The sequence below is a fragment of the Ciconia boyciana genome, chromosome 4 (assembly GCF_034638445.1).
Source record: "Ciconia boyciana chromosome 4, ASM3463844v1, whole genome shotgun sequence".
In the NCBI taxonomy this organism is placed as follows: Eukaryota; Metazoa; Chordata; class Aves; order Ciconiiformes; family Ciconiidae; genus Ciconia; species Ciconia boyciana.
Window position 1 is genome coordinate 30,562,526 of NC_132937.1, and position 17,708 is coordinate 30,580,233.

At 42.8% G+C, this 17,708-nt stretch overlaps 1 protein-coding gene across 1 annotated transcript in view; it reads right to left on the reverse strand.

Annotated features, from left to right (window-relative positions):
- Positions 1-511: 511 nt before the first annotated feature.
- PLCXD3 (phosphatidylinositol specific phospholipase C X domain containing 3) overlaps positions 512-17,708 on the reverse strand; it is an 81,668-nt gene continuing 64,471 nt past the window's right edge. The window contains exon 4 of the mRNA XM_072860907.1: positions 512-907. Coding sequence (XP_072717008.1) covers positions 751-907 — 157 coding nt within the window. The 3' untranslated portion in view covers positions 512-750. The remainder of the gene's footprint in view (positions 908-17,708) is intronic.

Consider the following 17,708-nt stretch of genomic DNA (forward strand, 5'->3'; position numbering starts at 1 on the left):
GAGTGGTGCTCCAAGCTGGCCTGACTTTGTTCCTGCTAGAACCACAGAAAATATGCACTGGCAGCTCCTAGTACAGAGTTAGGCCAGCACCACCTATCTGCTGACTTGACCTGGGGCAGAGACATTGGAAAACCCCAGTTTGAGAATGAAAAGCAAGCAGGATTTAGTCTGTGCTCTGTGCAAGCTACATAAAGCATCATGTTTACTGTCCACTGATTATGCGTGTGTTACAGGCATGACTTTGCATTTACTTCACAAAGGCATTTAAACCTGTAGCTCACTGATAAATACGATCAGTTAAACCACCTAACAGATGAAGTGTAGCAGCTTAACATTTTCAGGCCAGACATACTGTCCTTAGTCTCCTGGTGTACTACTCACACTGTCGGGAATCCTGCTGTGGGCAGGCAGAGGGCAATATACATCCCATTGCTCCAAAAGCAGTAAATTTCTTGGCACTGTTCATAACCATAGAAGACACATGAATCGTATTTGGTACCTCGGAAAACATGTAAATGGCCTTCTTTTATCAAACACTGTAAACATGTTTATTTTTGCTCTTCACATGAAACACAAATGTAAAAAATGATTATAATTGATTAAAACATTTCCCCTATGCCCACTCACTAAAGCCCTAAACACCTCAGCATGTTATAGGAAGATCAGTGTTTTACAAGATAATTCTTTTAAAATGCAATCTTTTTTTTTTTAACTTCTAAATAATGCAGCAACACACATATTATAGTACTATCAAGTAGTGTCATCTTCACCTTCATCCAGGGCATAGTTGAGCTTTATGACTGTGCTGATAAAGTCACCAAGTTCTACAAAATCTGCAGTGATAATATTCACACCACTTTCTCCTGGTTTCTGAGTTCGGACCCACTGCATCATTGCAGGAAGAGCCCTAAGGAGAAAACAGGAACAATAATTACTCATAAAGCAGTGAGACAAATGCATCGAGGCAGAATTTACCAACAGTGACTCCCATTGATCTTACTTGGTTTCTAAGGGAACCATGTGAGAAAGGACACAGGTTACTACTCAGGCTTTTTGAAAACCTTTCTTTTTATAATTTTCATTCTCTGTGGAAATAATATGTTGATTGTATTTCAACTTCTCAGTAGAAAAGAATGAAAGGAAGATCATACAGGCTAGCATAGATTATTGATCTTGCTTAGGGCCAAAGGCATGGACCAGATACCTTTTCTATATCATCTGGCCATATGACTCTGTGGGAATTGTTTATGGAAAAAGAAGTAACAGAGAACTCAAGCCATTTGCAAAGCATGTTTGACACATTCAAGGAAATACTGAAAATACTTTGGGGGACACTGGAGCAACCATGATTTCTACAGTATAAGTACAGCATATACCGAATACCCTTTCTTTCCCAGTATTACTATCCCAGCCACAAATAATATTTAATCATAAACCAGTGGTTAGTAACTGAAATAAAAAGCACCACAGTCATATTGACTCTTTTCTAAGATGGCATATTTTAATTATGTCAGACCCTTAGCATGGGAATACTGGGGTGTAAAAGATGTCTGCCTAACTGGGTTTGTGAGTATAAAGAAATTTTTCTGACACCATGAAAAATATAAACTAACAATCACATGAAATATCTATGGGAAAATAAAGGGCTCCCCAGTCCTGCTGAGAAAGTCAAGCAGCAAGATCCAGTTTTCAGAAGACAGAAGTTAACAGAGTTCCAAAAAAATAAGGTACAGATTTTTCAGAGAAAGAGTATTTTTCAAAGAAAGGGTAATTGACCATTGGAACAAACTACCAACGACTGTGGCAAACTCTGCAGCACTTGGAGTCTTTAAATCAAGGCTGGATGTCATTCCAAAAATACACTCTCGGTCAACCTCAAGCTGCTGGGTTAAATAAAAGAACCTACAGACTGGGCAGGGCCGTAGTCATTTTAGCTGAACATCATGTTCTCCCTTTGCTCTAAAACCTATAAATCTGTGATTCCCCCTCAGCCAGCATGTTGTACAGCCTCTTTCACAGGGCCAAGGTATATGTAAAATGTTGGGCTGACAGTAACTTAAATCAAGCTGAACATGCTGAACATAAATCTGCTCTGAAAAGCAAAGCTTTAGGAAAGCAGATCTAAAGAAAACAGAACTATTAGCAGACACAGACTGTACTTGTCAGTGGCCACCAGAATCAGTGATCTTTTAAAACAATTTTGTACTAAAAAAACCAAGAACTTATAATTAGCCCCCTCTATGATTTTACAGGAGAATGCATAACACTAAAGTTTTGTTTCAGCAAAACATTTGTCCATGTGCTTAAATCCACCGTAAGATCCACGTTTAAGCCCAGCAACACATTTTATTCCACTCATTGATTCAGCATGACTGAAGCATATGTATGTATGCACACCAGCTCATAAGACTGAGCTTAAGCAGTCTGCTGTATAAGAACCCAGCCAGCATCTTTAGATTTAAGTTTATGTAATCCTGAAAAGCTGCACTCCGTGGAACTGTGACAGGCACAGGTCAGGTGTTAAATATCCAGCAATGCCTGGACTGTTTGAAAAGATCTGTGAGCAACCAGAACCAGGACAGATCTCAGTGGAACAGCATGGATCACCAAGGTGATAAAAGGCAGGTCAGAGCAGTTGAAAACTCCACTCCATCTTTACATGCAAGAGATACTGCTGAACACTGGACAAAGACACAAGGCTGAACTTCTAAGATGGGAGCATGTTGCCTTTGTCTTTAATATCATCCTATTTAAGCGCAAAGAGTTTCAGGTTTAAAGGTGAACTGACTGACTGTAGGCAGGCACAGATTTTTTCTTCCTTCCTTCTGCATAAATTGATACCCTTGATATTTTACTCCTCCTTGAAGCATAATTAACTTCTTTTGGTGTCCTTTATTTGTTCTGAATATGGTTCTGACGTAATTCTGTCTTCAGACCATAGAGTTTGCTGTCTATACACTTAGCCATATAGACTGAAATACTGTTTTATTTTTCCTACTGTGTTCTTATTAAATCAGCCTTTAACAGATAGTCATGCCTCATTTTGATTAGCTCTCTATCTTAAACTCAGTTTGCCCTGCCATTTCATCTCCAGATAGGCTTAGTAGTTAAATGGGTTATTTACATTTTACGGATATTTCACACAGAACTCAGTTGCATAACCCTTTGCTCACATGCAAATTGTTAGATAAAGTCACAGAAATCTTGTGTTTACGAGACTACAGAGCATTCAAAGACAAGTCAAAAAGTGAATCAGATTATCCAACAAAAAGCTTATTTGCATATCAAAGCCAAAGAACACAACCCTGTAAAAAAATATACCTGAACAAAAGATTCCACTGACCTTAAAGATTTGATCTAGGCTATGCAACTCTGCTTATGATAGAAATTCATAGAAAAACCCCATACAGATCATCTTCCTCCCATAGTGCCATCTTGAAAGTGGATTACATCAATGACTGTAAGAAACCACACATTGCTCAGTTTCAGTACAAATATCTCACATGCTCACAATAATTATTAGAATAAGCCTGCTTTAACATTCCTCAGGGTGTCTTTGCGATAGCAGCACAAACCTTGTTCACCCTCCCTTGTAATTTCCAGTCTCCGCATGTCTCAAACTAGTAATTGTTCTCATTAAGGGTTTTAGTCAGAGGAACACAAACCATGCTGTGTGGCAGCCACCTACGTGACTGCTCACAGAAACCCAGTACGTGCCATTGCCTTCGTAGATATTCTTGCAATGTTGATAAGAAATGATTTTGTGCGTGAGCATATGCAAGCCTCTCAGCTTGCTAACCCTGACAGCATCACTGCCTCTGCGTTAGGCAGGTCCTGGCTCTCCTACGGAGAACGGTGATGTCCGTGCTTAAGGGTCTCACTGAAACTCTGGCACTAATGGTCCAGATCCCAACCCTGCAAGGGCTGAAGACAGCCCAGCCATGTGAGTATGGGCCACACTCATAGATACTCAAGGTTAGTAATCTTTGCTGTTACCCCACTAACTACAGCGGTGTAGGCACACTGTAACTACATCCACAGCTCCATTGTGCTAGTGTAACGAGTTTTCCCAATAAAACAGTGTCATGCTGGTAACAATGACAGCAATGCCACTATTAAAACTGCATGCAGGACAAGATCTAGCTCTCCTGAGGGCAATCTCAAGTCTTCCAGCTCTCCTGTGCCTCAGCTGCCTCCCCTGTAAATGATGTGGTGAAAGTTGGATGAGTTGATTAGGAGTCGTACTGGCCTCAGAAATGTGTTGTGACGTTTCAGCGCTGTGCGTGAATGTTCTGAAGGGCATGCAAGATGAAAAATCCTACACTAACATGCTACAAACGAAGAGCAAGGCAGCTGGAAAAGCTGACAGACGCAGAATACTGTCAGCCCTTAAACTTACTGCGACCCACAGCTGTGCAGTCCAGCCCTTGCAGCTACAACCCCAGTTCTTGGAAGGAATTCACTTCTAACCCCTAAGGGCTGCAAAAGCCACCGTGTTACAATGAGCCACACACGCAGAAGGGTGCTGCCTGCTTTAGCCTAGAGCCAGGGAGGACAGAAGGTGCGCTGTCAGCAAAACCTGTGCAGGGAGAAAAAGAGGGCTCTCCACCTCTCACCCCACTACCTGGGGCACTGTTTTCATCCTGCTGCAGCTCCATCGACCTGGGTCGGGGCTGGCTGGATCCGACGCTGCCAGGCCAGTGCAGCACTGCCCCACAAAGTAGCATCTAAAGTCGACTCCTTTTTCCACATCCCCGGCAGGAGGGGGGGCCTAGCATTACGAGCAGGGCAGGGAGGAGAAAGCCACAGGACTGGGGGGCTTGAGCAGTGGCAGGGAAGGAGGGGAACTGCATGTTACCTGGGTTTGACTGTGGATTGGGATCAGTAATCTTGGTGAAAATTTTTCTGTCCTGAAGGAATACGTAGAATATAATTTATTTGCACTGACTGGGAACTAGGAGGTGCCAGACTGCTGCTCCTCACACCCAGGAGGGCAAGACAGCAGGGGGATTAAAGCGATGTGACCGGATGCAACATGGAAAGACCTCGTGGGAAGGGCTGTGGTCCAGTCCCAGCCCACCACCACTGCACCTTGGCACCAGGGACCAGATCCACCCCGCCACCCAGCAGCCTCCTGCAGGGGCTCTCGGACCCGCCGAAAAGTCTGCATGAGAAGGGGGAGAGTGGAGGACAGCTGGGCAGCAGGGACCTACGTATGCTGGACAATGCAGTGCCATGCAGAGCTATTTAATGTGGCTATATTTCTTCTGAGACCAAAGCTTTTATCTCTAGGTGGCACCTCACTAGGTCAGTCAGAGGTACTAATCATTTGGGCATGGCTTGGGTATCAGGATGGCTTACATCACATATGCAAACATGCCCTATGTCACCATTTCCAGCCTTTTTTTCTTGAGCTGTGTACTTTATCATACAGCATTGCTACAGTGATTTTCATTTACAAACCAGTAAAATCTAGGCTCAGCTTTGACAGGTATTTTATTACCTCTATTTTCCTTGTTCTGTTTGGTTGCTCGTATAAACAGAAATGTGTGCAGATTTCTTTTTAAGTTTTTCACTTTTTTCAGGAACCATTTTCTGAGGCATTAAAGAACTCACCTGAGAAACACTGCCCTAAACTACAAAACATGCACAGCCCTTTTCAAAGCTATTGAATATTTGAGACCTCTTTTTTTTTTTTAAAATCTATCAAAGATCTCAAGTGGACTCCAATGGTATTGAATTTTGTTTAAAAAATAATTAAACATTCAAGTAGCTTCAGTTCAAGCAGCAAACTGTGACTCAGATTATGAGCTTTCAGAAAGAAAATATGACCTAAATAATTGCATTAAAATTTGCTTTAAAAAATTTGCTCTTAGGCTATTTCAGTTCAGAAAGAGGGGTGGTGGTTTTTTTTTTTAATGCCTGAGTCATCAAAGCCTGACAACGTGACAGAAAACTAACGACAGCAGGGCTCTAAGACAGGACTTCCCGTGGCGAAACAGCAGTTCATCTCTGCAGAGCTTTCAAGGGAGAGAAGGAAGAAAAGCAACTTTGTAAACACAAAACAAAAGGGCTGTTCACTGTTTAATGAGAGTTTGATCACTAAAGGCAGAGAACAGGTTTTCTTTTGGAGTGCAGGGAGCCAGTACAACCTAATCCAGAATGAGAAACTGGTCTCATTTACAGAGTGCAATGCTGCCTAGCATGAAGCGCCCATTACCAGTAACAACAGCGAGAACTGAAGCAGGTCCACTTGCTCAGGGCAAAGTGACATGTGGCATTTCTTCCCCCTCCAGCAAAGCACACACCCTGCCTCCCTGCAGCCTTTTCCAAATAGGTGTTACTGTTCAAGAAAAACAGCACTCCTCTGCAGGAGGATGTACTCACATGAGCCTGAATATGAATCCCTATACTCTTTAACTTTCCCCCCACTCCATCCAATTTTACCCATGTTTGCAAGAACACTGATTAATTCTAGAGCCATAATTCAGCACACGCTGACTTTGGCTTTTCAAGGATGCTGAGAATTCATCACTCCAGTGGGAGCAGTGGGTGTCTCCTGTGCCACTGAATCATAAAAATCATGACTGAAGAGAACCTTGAAAAGTCGTTCAAGGTCATCCAGCCCATCCTGGGCAAGGATCAACTACACAAAGATCAACGATACAAACACTTCTGGAGAATGTTCAGTTTAATCAGTTCTTACAAGCCTCCAGTGATGGAGATGTTACAACCTTCCTCTGTATTCAGAGCATCCCTATGTAAATATCCTTATACATCTTCATTAGTTTCAACTAGAGTACCCACAAATAGATGCTACCAAAAATAATGGCATTAAGGTGTGCTACTCAAGAATGTTCACCATGTCCTCACCCTGTTCCTGCTAAAGATTTACTGTTCATCAGTAAATAAGCTTCCCTGCAGAACATGAACCTTAGGTATTGTTCAGTACCTTAGATACATCATTCTACCATAATTTTCTTTTTCTTTTGTGGCAAAACTAGTTTAAAAGGTCCTCTTCTTTGACATGACAGCCATTTGTTTCTGTCCCCAGATCACAATTTACCATTCTCTCAGTTGTGCTAATACACCTGTAGGGACAAAATCAAAAGCAGCACATAGAAATGGTCTGGATTAAAAGAAACATCAGCTACTTTTGCTCTCCCTCTGTCCCAAATGACCTCAGTTCATTGAAGAGATTTGATTTGTAACAGGACCTCCCAAACTGTTGAATTGACAAAACCAAGGAACAAACGAACTGAAGCACAGAGATTAACATGAGCTCAGCATGAACGGGCTGGGAAGGAACTCCTTAGATTCATTTCCTGACCCCTCAGATCCTCTCTAGGCAGCACTAGTGTGGCCATAAAATTGGCATTACCAAGGCCAGACTGACTACAACCAGAAAATTTGGGCAACACTGGGTGAAATTTTATTATTAACAGTCTCAAAGGCACACAGGTGGGAATTCCTTTCCCCAGATCCTGAATGGACATTACAGCGCCCATGAGCTGTCATGCTGCAAGAACTACCTACATTAATGTCCAACAGCCCTGAATTTATTCTTCTGAAATGCTTATCTATAATTCAGCCATCTCCAATTGCTTTATACAGTTTAGAAACGCATCTAATCAGATGACACAGACTACCGTGCTGGAGTCAGATGAATATTTTAACGTAATTGATCATAGTACTGTACTCTGCAGAGTCACCAGGGGCCAGATGTCTTCACTCTCCTATTGAGCTGTTGTTGGCTTTCTGGGTTTCATTTTCAATGGGAGGCAGAAACGAACTCAAAAGGGCCTTTCCTGTCCTCCTTTCAAAGAACATGTCAGCTGAATTTATTGAACTTACACCTCTATGACTGTACAAAAATGCAATGGGATATTTAACAGCAGAAAATAGTGGTTCTGGAGGTGATTAATGTTCAACACCTATATTTTTTTTCCTGATTCTGTGTTTTTAGCCATTGCATCTAGGGCATTAACTAATAGGAATGCAGACAGCTGGGAAAGGACTCAGTGGACCCTGTAGTATAAAAGATCTCATTAATGAGGCAACTCTAGTATTTTGGCTACTCTCTTGGTCAATGTGGTGGGCAACTGAAGTGGGCAATGCCAGAGCTAAAAGCTTGAACTGCTACCACACAAAGTGAGGCATTTAGCTTTTACGTCATGACTAAAGAAGGCCTTGTAACACACGTAGTTATGCTACTATGGACAGATACATGATAGTTCATGGACTAACAGGAAAACTACTGCCTGCCATGAGGATGCCTGTGTTCAAAGACTGGCTTTTCTCATTGATCCAGCAGATCAAGTTAGACAAGCTCTTCAACTGCTCTGCTAATCAGTTATCTCTTGGGAGATCACATGGGGGAGAAACATCTCCCATTTTCATAACAGTGGTGCAAAGTCTTAAGCTATGAAAACAGAGGGGACAGAGAGATCTGAGTGCTGTTCAGATGTCATTCCTTTCAATCTTTTGTGGCCCAAACAGAACACCCATGTACACAGGTGCCTGCACGTGGCATAGTTTACCTGCTTGAGACAGCCAGTCCTGGTCCCAGTTCCAAATAGAAATCTGACTGTTCAAGAAATGCCAAGAAAGTCACAGAAATGGCAATAAGCATGGACTATGGAAACAGGAACTGGAACTTATTCCACTGCCTGTGAAACAGAGAAAACCTCTGCTTTACGTAAGAAAACGTCTGTCACCAGTCAAGGGAACAGCTACAGGTTTGGGGCTTTTTTCCCCCCTATCTTCTAGTTCCTTCAAAAAAAAGAGTTATGATTTATTCATACACTCATTATGCTTGAATCACTGTATTAAACCATTCAAATCAGGTGTTAGAATTGACTGCAGAACGGTAACTGCTTTGTCACAGGTGTATGTTGTAGCCAGTACTAGACTATTCACAACCAAGGTTTCCTCCACCAGACTCGGCCAAGGGCTTCGTTTTCTCCAAGGGTTGCCACCATGTGTCGCCTGGGACCTTTCAAAGAGCTCTACTTCTGAGGAACTTGGTAGGGGACTCGAGGTATGGAGCTGCCCAGCTACTCCCCAGTTCACAGTTTCACTTGCTGCCAATGGCTCAGCCCGTTGTTATAAAACTCACAGTCTTGAGCATGTAAAATTTGAATGATGTAAGAAAGAAGAGAGAGATTAAAAGGCAACAAATAAAAAAAATAAAAATAGGAAAAAAAAAAAAAGGTTGTGCATAGAGGAAATGCTCTGAAATTTAATGTGGAGAACAATGAAACAGGGTCTACCAGAGCAAACAAGATTTTTACCAGTGTTTAGCCATGCCCAGAACCTTGGAACACAGATGAATTGGCAGAGCAATTCTGGAAAAAAACCCACTTTTAAGTAATTGGAAAAGTTAGTGAAAAGGTATGTATGACTATCAGGGAAAGCAAAGCAGCTAGGTGGAAGGCAGAGTTTATTTAAGAAACTTCTGGCTGCCAGCACTATCACTCCGCTGTATGACCTGTAACAGCATTTCACACATCGTTGCACAGTTTCCACTGAAATAGATACTACAATAAATCTAAATTACTTAATTAAATAGATAAAATATGGATTTTTTTTTTTTTAGTCTAATAGCGTAGCCTGAAAAATTAATGTTTTCTTCCTGCAGATGCTTCGAAATTAAACTAAATCTCACCTATATTTGAATCCTTTGCTACTGAATACAAAGCAAAGCAATTTCCATTTCCTTTCAGATAAACTGCTCTAAGTGGTTCTAATTTTTTTTGTTCCATCAAGTGGAGATATAAAGTCAGAGTCTGCAATGGCAGAGAACAGACAACCAAAGTATACAAAACTGCACGGAGCTGTTTGCCATAGTACCTTGCTCAGTATATTGCACCACACATTATTCAGACAGACATACCGTAGAATAATTCATATGAGCAGGGACATCTTCAACTAGATCAGGTTGCTCAGAGCCCCATCCAACCCGACCTTGAATGTTTCCAGGGATGGGGCATCTACAACCTCTCTGGGCAACCTGTTCCAGTGTCTCACCACTCTCATCGTAAAAAAATTTCTTCCTTATATTTAGTCTGAATCTACCCTCTTTTAGTTTAAAACCATTATCCCTTATCCTATGAAGCAATCCACCCAACAAAGTTTAAATGGAAAATTATGACAAAAATAATTGCCTTTGAAAAAAAGGTAGAGGGAAATAGTAATTTTTCATCACTGCTGCTATCTGGACAGCAAGAAGCAGAAGAGAATATAGTAAGAGCTTCAGGCTGCACATCCAAGTAACAGAAATTGGGCATAATTACAGCTCTGATTTGAGTGATGTGATTAAAACAAGTCAGGAAATGAGATGGTGGGGGACAAAATTATATAGGAACATAGAGTTTTTCAGTTAATTAAAAAAATTAAGTGTCTAGTTAATGTTCAACACAGCCAATTAAACATTCTTTTCTTACTTTTTGGTCTTTTAAAATTTAAATAATTTTAAATTAGGTGTCATTTTAAAATAAAGTTATTTTGAAACTGTCAAAACACTTCAGTATTTCTAAAACATTAAGGTAGAAAATATCAAGGTGAAATGTTTTCCTACATATTTTCCTCAAATACAATTAGTCATCAAGTTTGGCCCAATTTCACAAATAGTATCAATGGTGCTCACAAATTTGTTTTTCCAGCAAATGTCCGTTTTGCATCAAAATTCCTCTCTGCTGTACCCTTCTCCATCTGAGGCACCTCCTCTTCGGCTTCCTGCCGTCGTTTCCTTTGATTACATTAGCCACTGCCTTTTTGCGCGGACTGAACTTCCTCTACCTCTTTCTCCACCAAACCTTAATGTGCAAAGCTAGTTTTATCATTCCCCTTGCAAGGTGTGTATCAAAGAGAGACACAGCACTACACTGCTGTCATTGCCACCCAGCACCCCAGCCCAGCGCCCGGACCGCAGGCTGCGGGGGCCTAGGGTCCTCACACACCCACTAGCTCCTTCACAACAACTGCTTCATCTCACCAGAGAGGGAGACTAAGCTGCTTGTTATCCTTTATACATTTTCTGACTTCTAGCTCTGGCCTCACACAGCTGAACCAGCTTTGTTAATCAGCTGGATCCCAGAGGCAATATCCTCCTAAATAGCATCCTGGGCATTGCTGTGAATCATTTACCAGGAGCAGCCTTCCCTGAGCTATTCCTCATTCCTTCCACTTGCTTTCTTCACGACCCAGTATTAACAAGCCCAAAGCATTCATATGATAAACCCTGTATTATACCAATTATAATTATGCCAAACACAGTACCCAGGAGATATTACAGAATAGCCACTGCTCTTTCACAGTGAGAAACGTTTGTTCTGGCTACAGCTGGGGGAGACATGCTCACTGGGCTATCTTCCTGCCAAGGTGGTCCCACGTCAGGAGGATTTGTCCCCCTAATACAGACTTCTCTGACTCCCCAATAAACAGTGGGGCTATGAACGAATACTGCAAGGGCATCTGCTTCCCCATCACCAGGCAGTGGCTTCTCACATGCCTCGAGACCAGACTGCTCCCCAGGCTCCCGCAAGCAACCTAGCAGGGAGAGGAACGCTGCGCCGTGCCGTCCTGTCCTTCCATCTCCAGTGACAAAGCAAGTGGCATGGACAAGAACGTGCACAGCTGCCTTTGAAAAGGCGGGTTAGCAGCCGTGATGTTCTCCCATAGAAGGGGGCCTGGGAGGAATCTGCTAATGATCTCTGTTCCTCTTTCAAAAGCTGATAGAGCTTGTCATAAAAGCAGTCAGCTTTCTCACCCCCTCTCTTCCAGCTGTAAGACTGAAAACTTCACTGATCTGATGGCAGGGAGCCCTTCTCTCACTTCCAGCCTAAATTTATTTAGTCAGTGTATAACTGTTGCTCTTGTGAGAACACTGGCCTTTAGCCTAAACTGTTCTTTTCCTTCCCTGGTATTTATTCCCCTGTGATATTTATAGACAGTAATCACATAGCCTCTCAGGCTTCATTGTGCTAGGATAAACAAGACAAGCTCTCTCGTCTTCAGCAATTCATTCCCTGATTATCCTAGTTAGCAGTCCCTCTCTGCATCTATGCCAATTTTAATCTACTCCCCAGAACACGGATGATCAGAATCGCAGATGATCAGAATCAAGGATATCCAAAAAGATATTCTACCCACAGCTTGGGCAGTAATATCACCACCTTTCTGTGCGTGCTGGAAATGCCTCAGTGCATATCAAGAGAATACCGCTCTTTTTCCCAGATGCTTTCCCCTGAGGGCTCAGCTTCAGCCAGCCATGGGTGACACTCCAGCATCTGCCTTGCCTGGCTTCCCCAGCTGGTGAGATCCCACCTTACCAGAGCATGCTCCCATCGTTATGACCTTGCATTTTAAGCCACTGAATTCCAGCTCCTTTCTAAATACTGCAGGCATCCAGTTCTTGCTGTATGTTACCCCTCAGCTCTCCTCTGTTATGATGGTAGTCTCTTACTTTGTGTTATCAGCAAACTCCATTAGCAGTCTCCTACAGCTGAATCCAAGGTCCTTCATGGAAATATTAAAGATGATCAGGCTTTTTGAGGAATGCTACCATTACTTTCTGTTCAGTCTCATAATTCCAACCAGTCCCAACTCCATTTCCAATTCCCAAATTCCATTTTGGTTGATAATATCCTACTTAATACTTTACCAGCTGCATTACTGAAATCCCAAAATTTTCCCGTAAAATTTCCACAGAATTAGTTACAAAAACAAATGAAGATCATTTGACACCATCCACCTTTGGCAAAACCTCATCAACATTTATCCCACTTCCCATTAATCTCTGTATCTTTAATTATCACTTCTTTCCAGTTACGCTCTTTGGTCTCTCCTTCTCCTGAAAGCTTGTGGGGGCTCAGACCATTCCCTTGCCATTTATAGATAAGGGTGTTATGTTTGCTGGTCTCCACTCTAAACCACTGTTTTCATAGGTCTGCTTTAATGCTAGTGCAACGCTCGTGCTAGTCCTTCAGCAATTCTGCTATGGAGATTACACAGATCACTCTCCTCTCTGCTTCAATGTATTCACTTCTTACAGCTTTTATAAAACATCTTCCCCAGTGATACTGGGAGTCACAAATAAGGCTTCAGGAGGAATCCTGACAATTCAACCACTGGATGAAAAACTAACTTCCAAGCTCCACACTGAATATAGCAGAACTTAAGAGGAAGATAAGGAGGATTAATACAGTTATTTTAACCAACACCAAAGGGCTTATCATTAAGGTAACAGTGGTACAGTTTACTTACTGTACTGTGCAAAGGAATCCACTGGAAGGAATAAAATCTGCTTATTTCACTCTGGTAGATATTTCTGCTGACCTTTAAGCCATCCTGTTTAACATTCATTACTGGCAGATTTTGTAATCAAATGCTAATAGTCACCTTTTCTTTTAACTCAACCTTATAGCCAACAGTCTTGAAATGTCTAGATGATGCAATCAACGGCAACATAACATGACTGACAGCAAAATTCAGATCAGTCAATAAAGCTGAGTCAGACTCTTCCACACTGCATGGTCCCGAATCACTAACTCTAGACTACATCTACCATCATACTGTCTGCCTTGACTTCAAATAATTTTAAATTTTAAAGAGGGCAGTTGGGCTATTTCACTTTTGGCCGAAACAATAAGGTTGAATATTCTTAGAGAAAAATTAAAAACAGATTCTGACTTATTTTGCCTTCAAAAAAGTAAAAGTCCTGGAGATTTAGACAATAGTGTCTCCCTGAAGAACTCTGTCCTTCTACAGCATTTATCACCGTGCACACCAGGTGAATTATTATTGTTAATAATACTGCTACTTTGCTTGGCCAGTGGTATTCACCCTATAGCTAATGGATAAAACTGTAATTTCCAATAGCCATAAGCAAAATTACTATGGACATAAAGTATGATATTGTCTGCAGACTGTCACTTGATCAACAGTGATATCAAGGGGCAAGTAAAGGCTGGGTACTTCAGTGCTATACACCCATTGTGGTATTAAATAGATCTGGCCCGAAACCAAGAACTGCTGTTCTGTGAGAAACTCCAGCATTTCAAAATGTGATTTTATTTTGAATTAGAAAGCAAAGAAAGACAAAATGTCGGCCTTTCCCATCAAATAAAGCTCAAGACCTATTTCTGAATACAAAAATGAAAACCTGTGAATATAGAAAAAGCATTAAATATTGCAATTAACACTGTAACATAAATCTGAAGACAAGACAGAATTAATAGAAGCACAAAGTTGAAATGTTGTGACATAAGCTATTTTGCTAAAGTAGACTTCTCCCTGGAGAAGAACACTGGAAGATGCATTCCTGAAAAAAAGAGTAGACTTTAAGATATCTGCAGTTTTCAATAAAAAGCTGCACCAATGGGAAAAAGAACAAATGGTTCTGTAATCGCTGGGTTGAAACAATTTAGACAAACATGCACTTGCTGCCACATCTAACAAAACTAATAACTGTAGACCAAACTCTTAAAAAAGGAAACAAAATATTAACCAATATACCACTGATGTGATCTCAAATTAGGTTTAAAAACAAAAATGTTTTGATGGTATGGAGAGCTCTTACTGGTTCTGATCAGCACTAAAAATAGGCATACATTGTGAGAAGTCTCATGTTTCCAGTAATACTGGTAACTTCTGAATTGATCTCATATTTTATTTAATCGTTAGTCTACATTGATGAACTAGGGTTGCTATACCACAAATGAAACAAACCACATCACAGACCACCAGGGAAAAGGTAGTCTAAAAAATGCATTATGTAGCTTGTAAAAATATAGCAAGGGATTGCAGAGGACGCATCAACAATAAACTAAAATCCTCCTGGAGTGAAGCTTGTATAGATATTTGGTTGAGACATGTCATAACAAAGAGGTCATAGAATCATAGAATAGTTTGGGTTAGAAATAACCTTTAAAGGTCATCTAGGCCAACACCCCTGCAATGAGCAGGGACATCTTCAACCAGATCAGGTTGCTCAGAGCCCCCTCCAACCTGACCTTGAATGTTTCCAGGGATGGGGCATCTGCCACCTCTCTGGGCAACCTGTTCCAGTGTTTCACCACCCTCATCATAAAAAATTTCTTCCTTCTCTAGTCTAAATCTACCCTCTTTTAGTTTAAAACCATTACCCCTTGTCCTATCGCTGCAGGCCCTGCTAAAAAGTTTGTCCCCATCTTTCTTATAAGCCCCCTTTAAGTACTGGAAGGCTGCTATAAGGTCTCCCCAGTCTTCTCTTCTCCAGGCTGAACAACCCCAACTCTCTCAGCCTGTCCTCGTAGGAGAGGTGCTCCAGCCCCCTGACCATTTTCATGGCCCTCCTCTGGACCCACTCCAACAGCTCCATATCCTTCTTGTGCTGAAGGCTCCAGAGCTGGACGCAGTACTGCAGGTGGGGTCTCAGCAGAGTGGAGTAGAGGGGCAGAATCACCCCCCTCGACCTGCTGGCCATGCTTCTTTTGATGCAGCCCAGGGTATGGTTGGCCTTCTGGGCTGCAAGCACACATTGCTGCCTCATGTCCAGCTTTTCATCCACCAGTACCCCCAAGTCCTTCTCCACAGGGCTGCTCTCAATGCCTTCATCCCCCAGCCTGTATTGAAACCGAGGATTGCCCCAGCCCCGTGCAGGACCTTGTACTTGGCCTTGTTCAACCTTATGAGGTTCACATGGGCCCACTTCTCCAGCTTGTCCAGGTCCCTCTGGATCACGTCTCGTCCCTCAGGCATGTCAGCCGCACCACCCAGCTTGGTGTAACCCGCAAATTTGCTGAGGGTGCACTCGATTCCACTGTCTATGTCATTGATGAAGATATTAAACAGCACTGGTCCCGACACAGACCCCTGCGGGACACCACTCATCACTCACCTCCATCTGGACATTGAGCCATTGACCACTACTCTCTGGATGCGACCATCCAACCAATTCCTCATTCACCAAACAGTCCACCCATCAAATCCATCTCTCTCCAGTTTAGAGAGAAGGATGTTGTGGGGGACCATGTCAAAGGCTTTACAGAATTCCAGATAAATGACATCCATAGCTCTTCCCTTGTCCACTGATGTGGTAACTCCATCATAGAAAGCCACTAGGTTGGTCAGGCAGGACTTGCCCTCGGTGAAGCCATGCTGCCTGTTTCAAATCAGCTCCCTGTCCTCCATGAGCCTTAGCATAGCTTCTAGGAGGATCTGTTCCACGATATTCCCAGGCACAGAGGGGAGGCTGACAGGTCAGTAGTTCCCAGGGTCCTCCTTTCTACCCTCTGTAAAAATGGGTGCAATGTTTCCCTTTTTCCAGGCTCCAAGGACTTCACTTGACTGCCATGACTTTTCAAATAGCATGGAGAGTAGCTTGGCAGCTACATCAGCCAATTCCCTCAGGACTCTGGGATGCATCTCGTCAGGTCCCACAGACTTATGTATGTCCAGGTTCCTTGAGGGGTCTTGAACCTGATCTTCTCTTACAGTGGGAGGGACTTTGCTCCCCCGGTCCCTGCCTTGAGGTCCCACCCACTCTGAGAGGTGCGGGAAGAGAGGTTGCCAAGAAAGGTCATTCCCTTCTCCTTCAGCATGTTGTGCTGGACCACTCTGCTGCACAAGGAAATGCAGACCTGTCACGTCAGCCATGCACTGAGTGCCAGAGTCCCTGCGGGGGCTCATGCTCCTCTTGTGGGATACAGACCAAGCTGCACATTCACCACAGAGCTACTGCGGTCCCCTTCCTCCTACAGACCTCTCACACCAGATGCTGATGGTGGTCAGCCTCAGCTGAGCATCTGCCTTGCATCAAGCATCAAAGACCAGCCAGAGAGACCTTGCACCCCTCCACCCAGCGCTGATCCCAGGGGGAGATCTGCTAGACAGCACAGCCTCTTGTCAGTGTGACACAACACACTGGTATATTGTGCATCAGCAGACACGTTATTTAAGAGCTTACAAGAGTTCATAAGTATGGGCCTGGACAAAAATACACACCACAAAAAAAAAAAGCAGATGTGAGTGCATCTCAGAAGAGATGTACCCTGAGAAGGGCTGCACAGCTGGTATCGTCAATGCCAGCTGTAAGCAGGACAGAAGCCCACAAGGTTACTGAGAGGGAATTACAGTAACTGAGCTTTGTGGTCAGTCCATCCAATGCATTATTTCCAGTTATTAGAGAATAAAGAAAAGTCCTGCCTGAGCTGGAAAATAATTTTCAAGCAACAGCCCACCTATAAGTCTTATGAGAGGTAGCTTAGAAGAAGAAAACCCCAGATGTTCATCACATGGATTACTACTTCCACAAATGTTCCTCAGACTGCAGAGCTCAAAGAAGGGAGCTTTTCACCAAGAGAAAACTGTTCAGTTGGATTTATGTCTCTCTCTTCTAGCGCAGCCAGACAGTAATAGCACTGAAACGCTGTCTGATGGAGAGAGGGAGCCAGCAGCAAATGCCACTAGGTAAGACAGATCATTATCAGCCAAACAGTCTCTGAGCTGAGATTAGCAACAGGTTCAGAAGAACTCACTGCGCCTGGTGCAAAAGCAGGGCGAGAGCACAGCTCTCATTTCCAGTGCCACAGCGGTGACCTTACTCACGCCTCTCAGCTGAGCCCTGTCCTTTACCTTCTGCAGAAGCATGCTTAAGAGATGGACCAAACCGGGTGCAGACACTCGCCATGCCACATTCTCATACTCTTCAGAGAAACAGCGTCGGT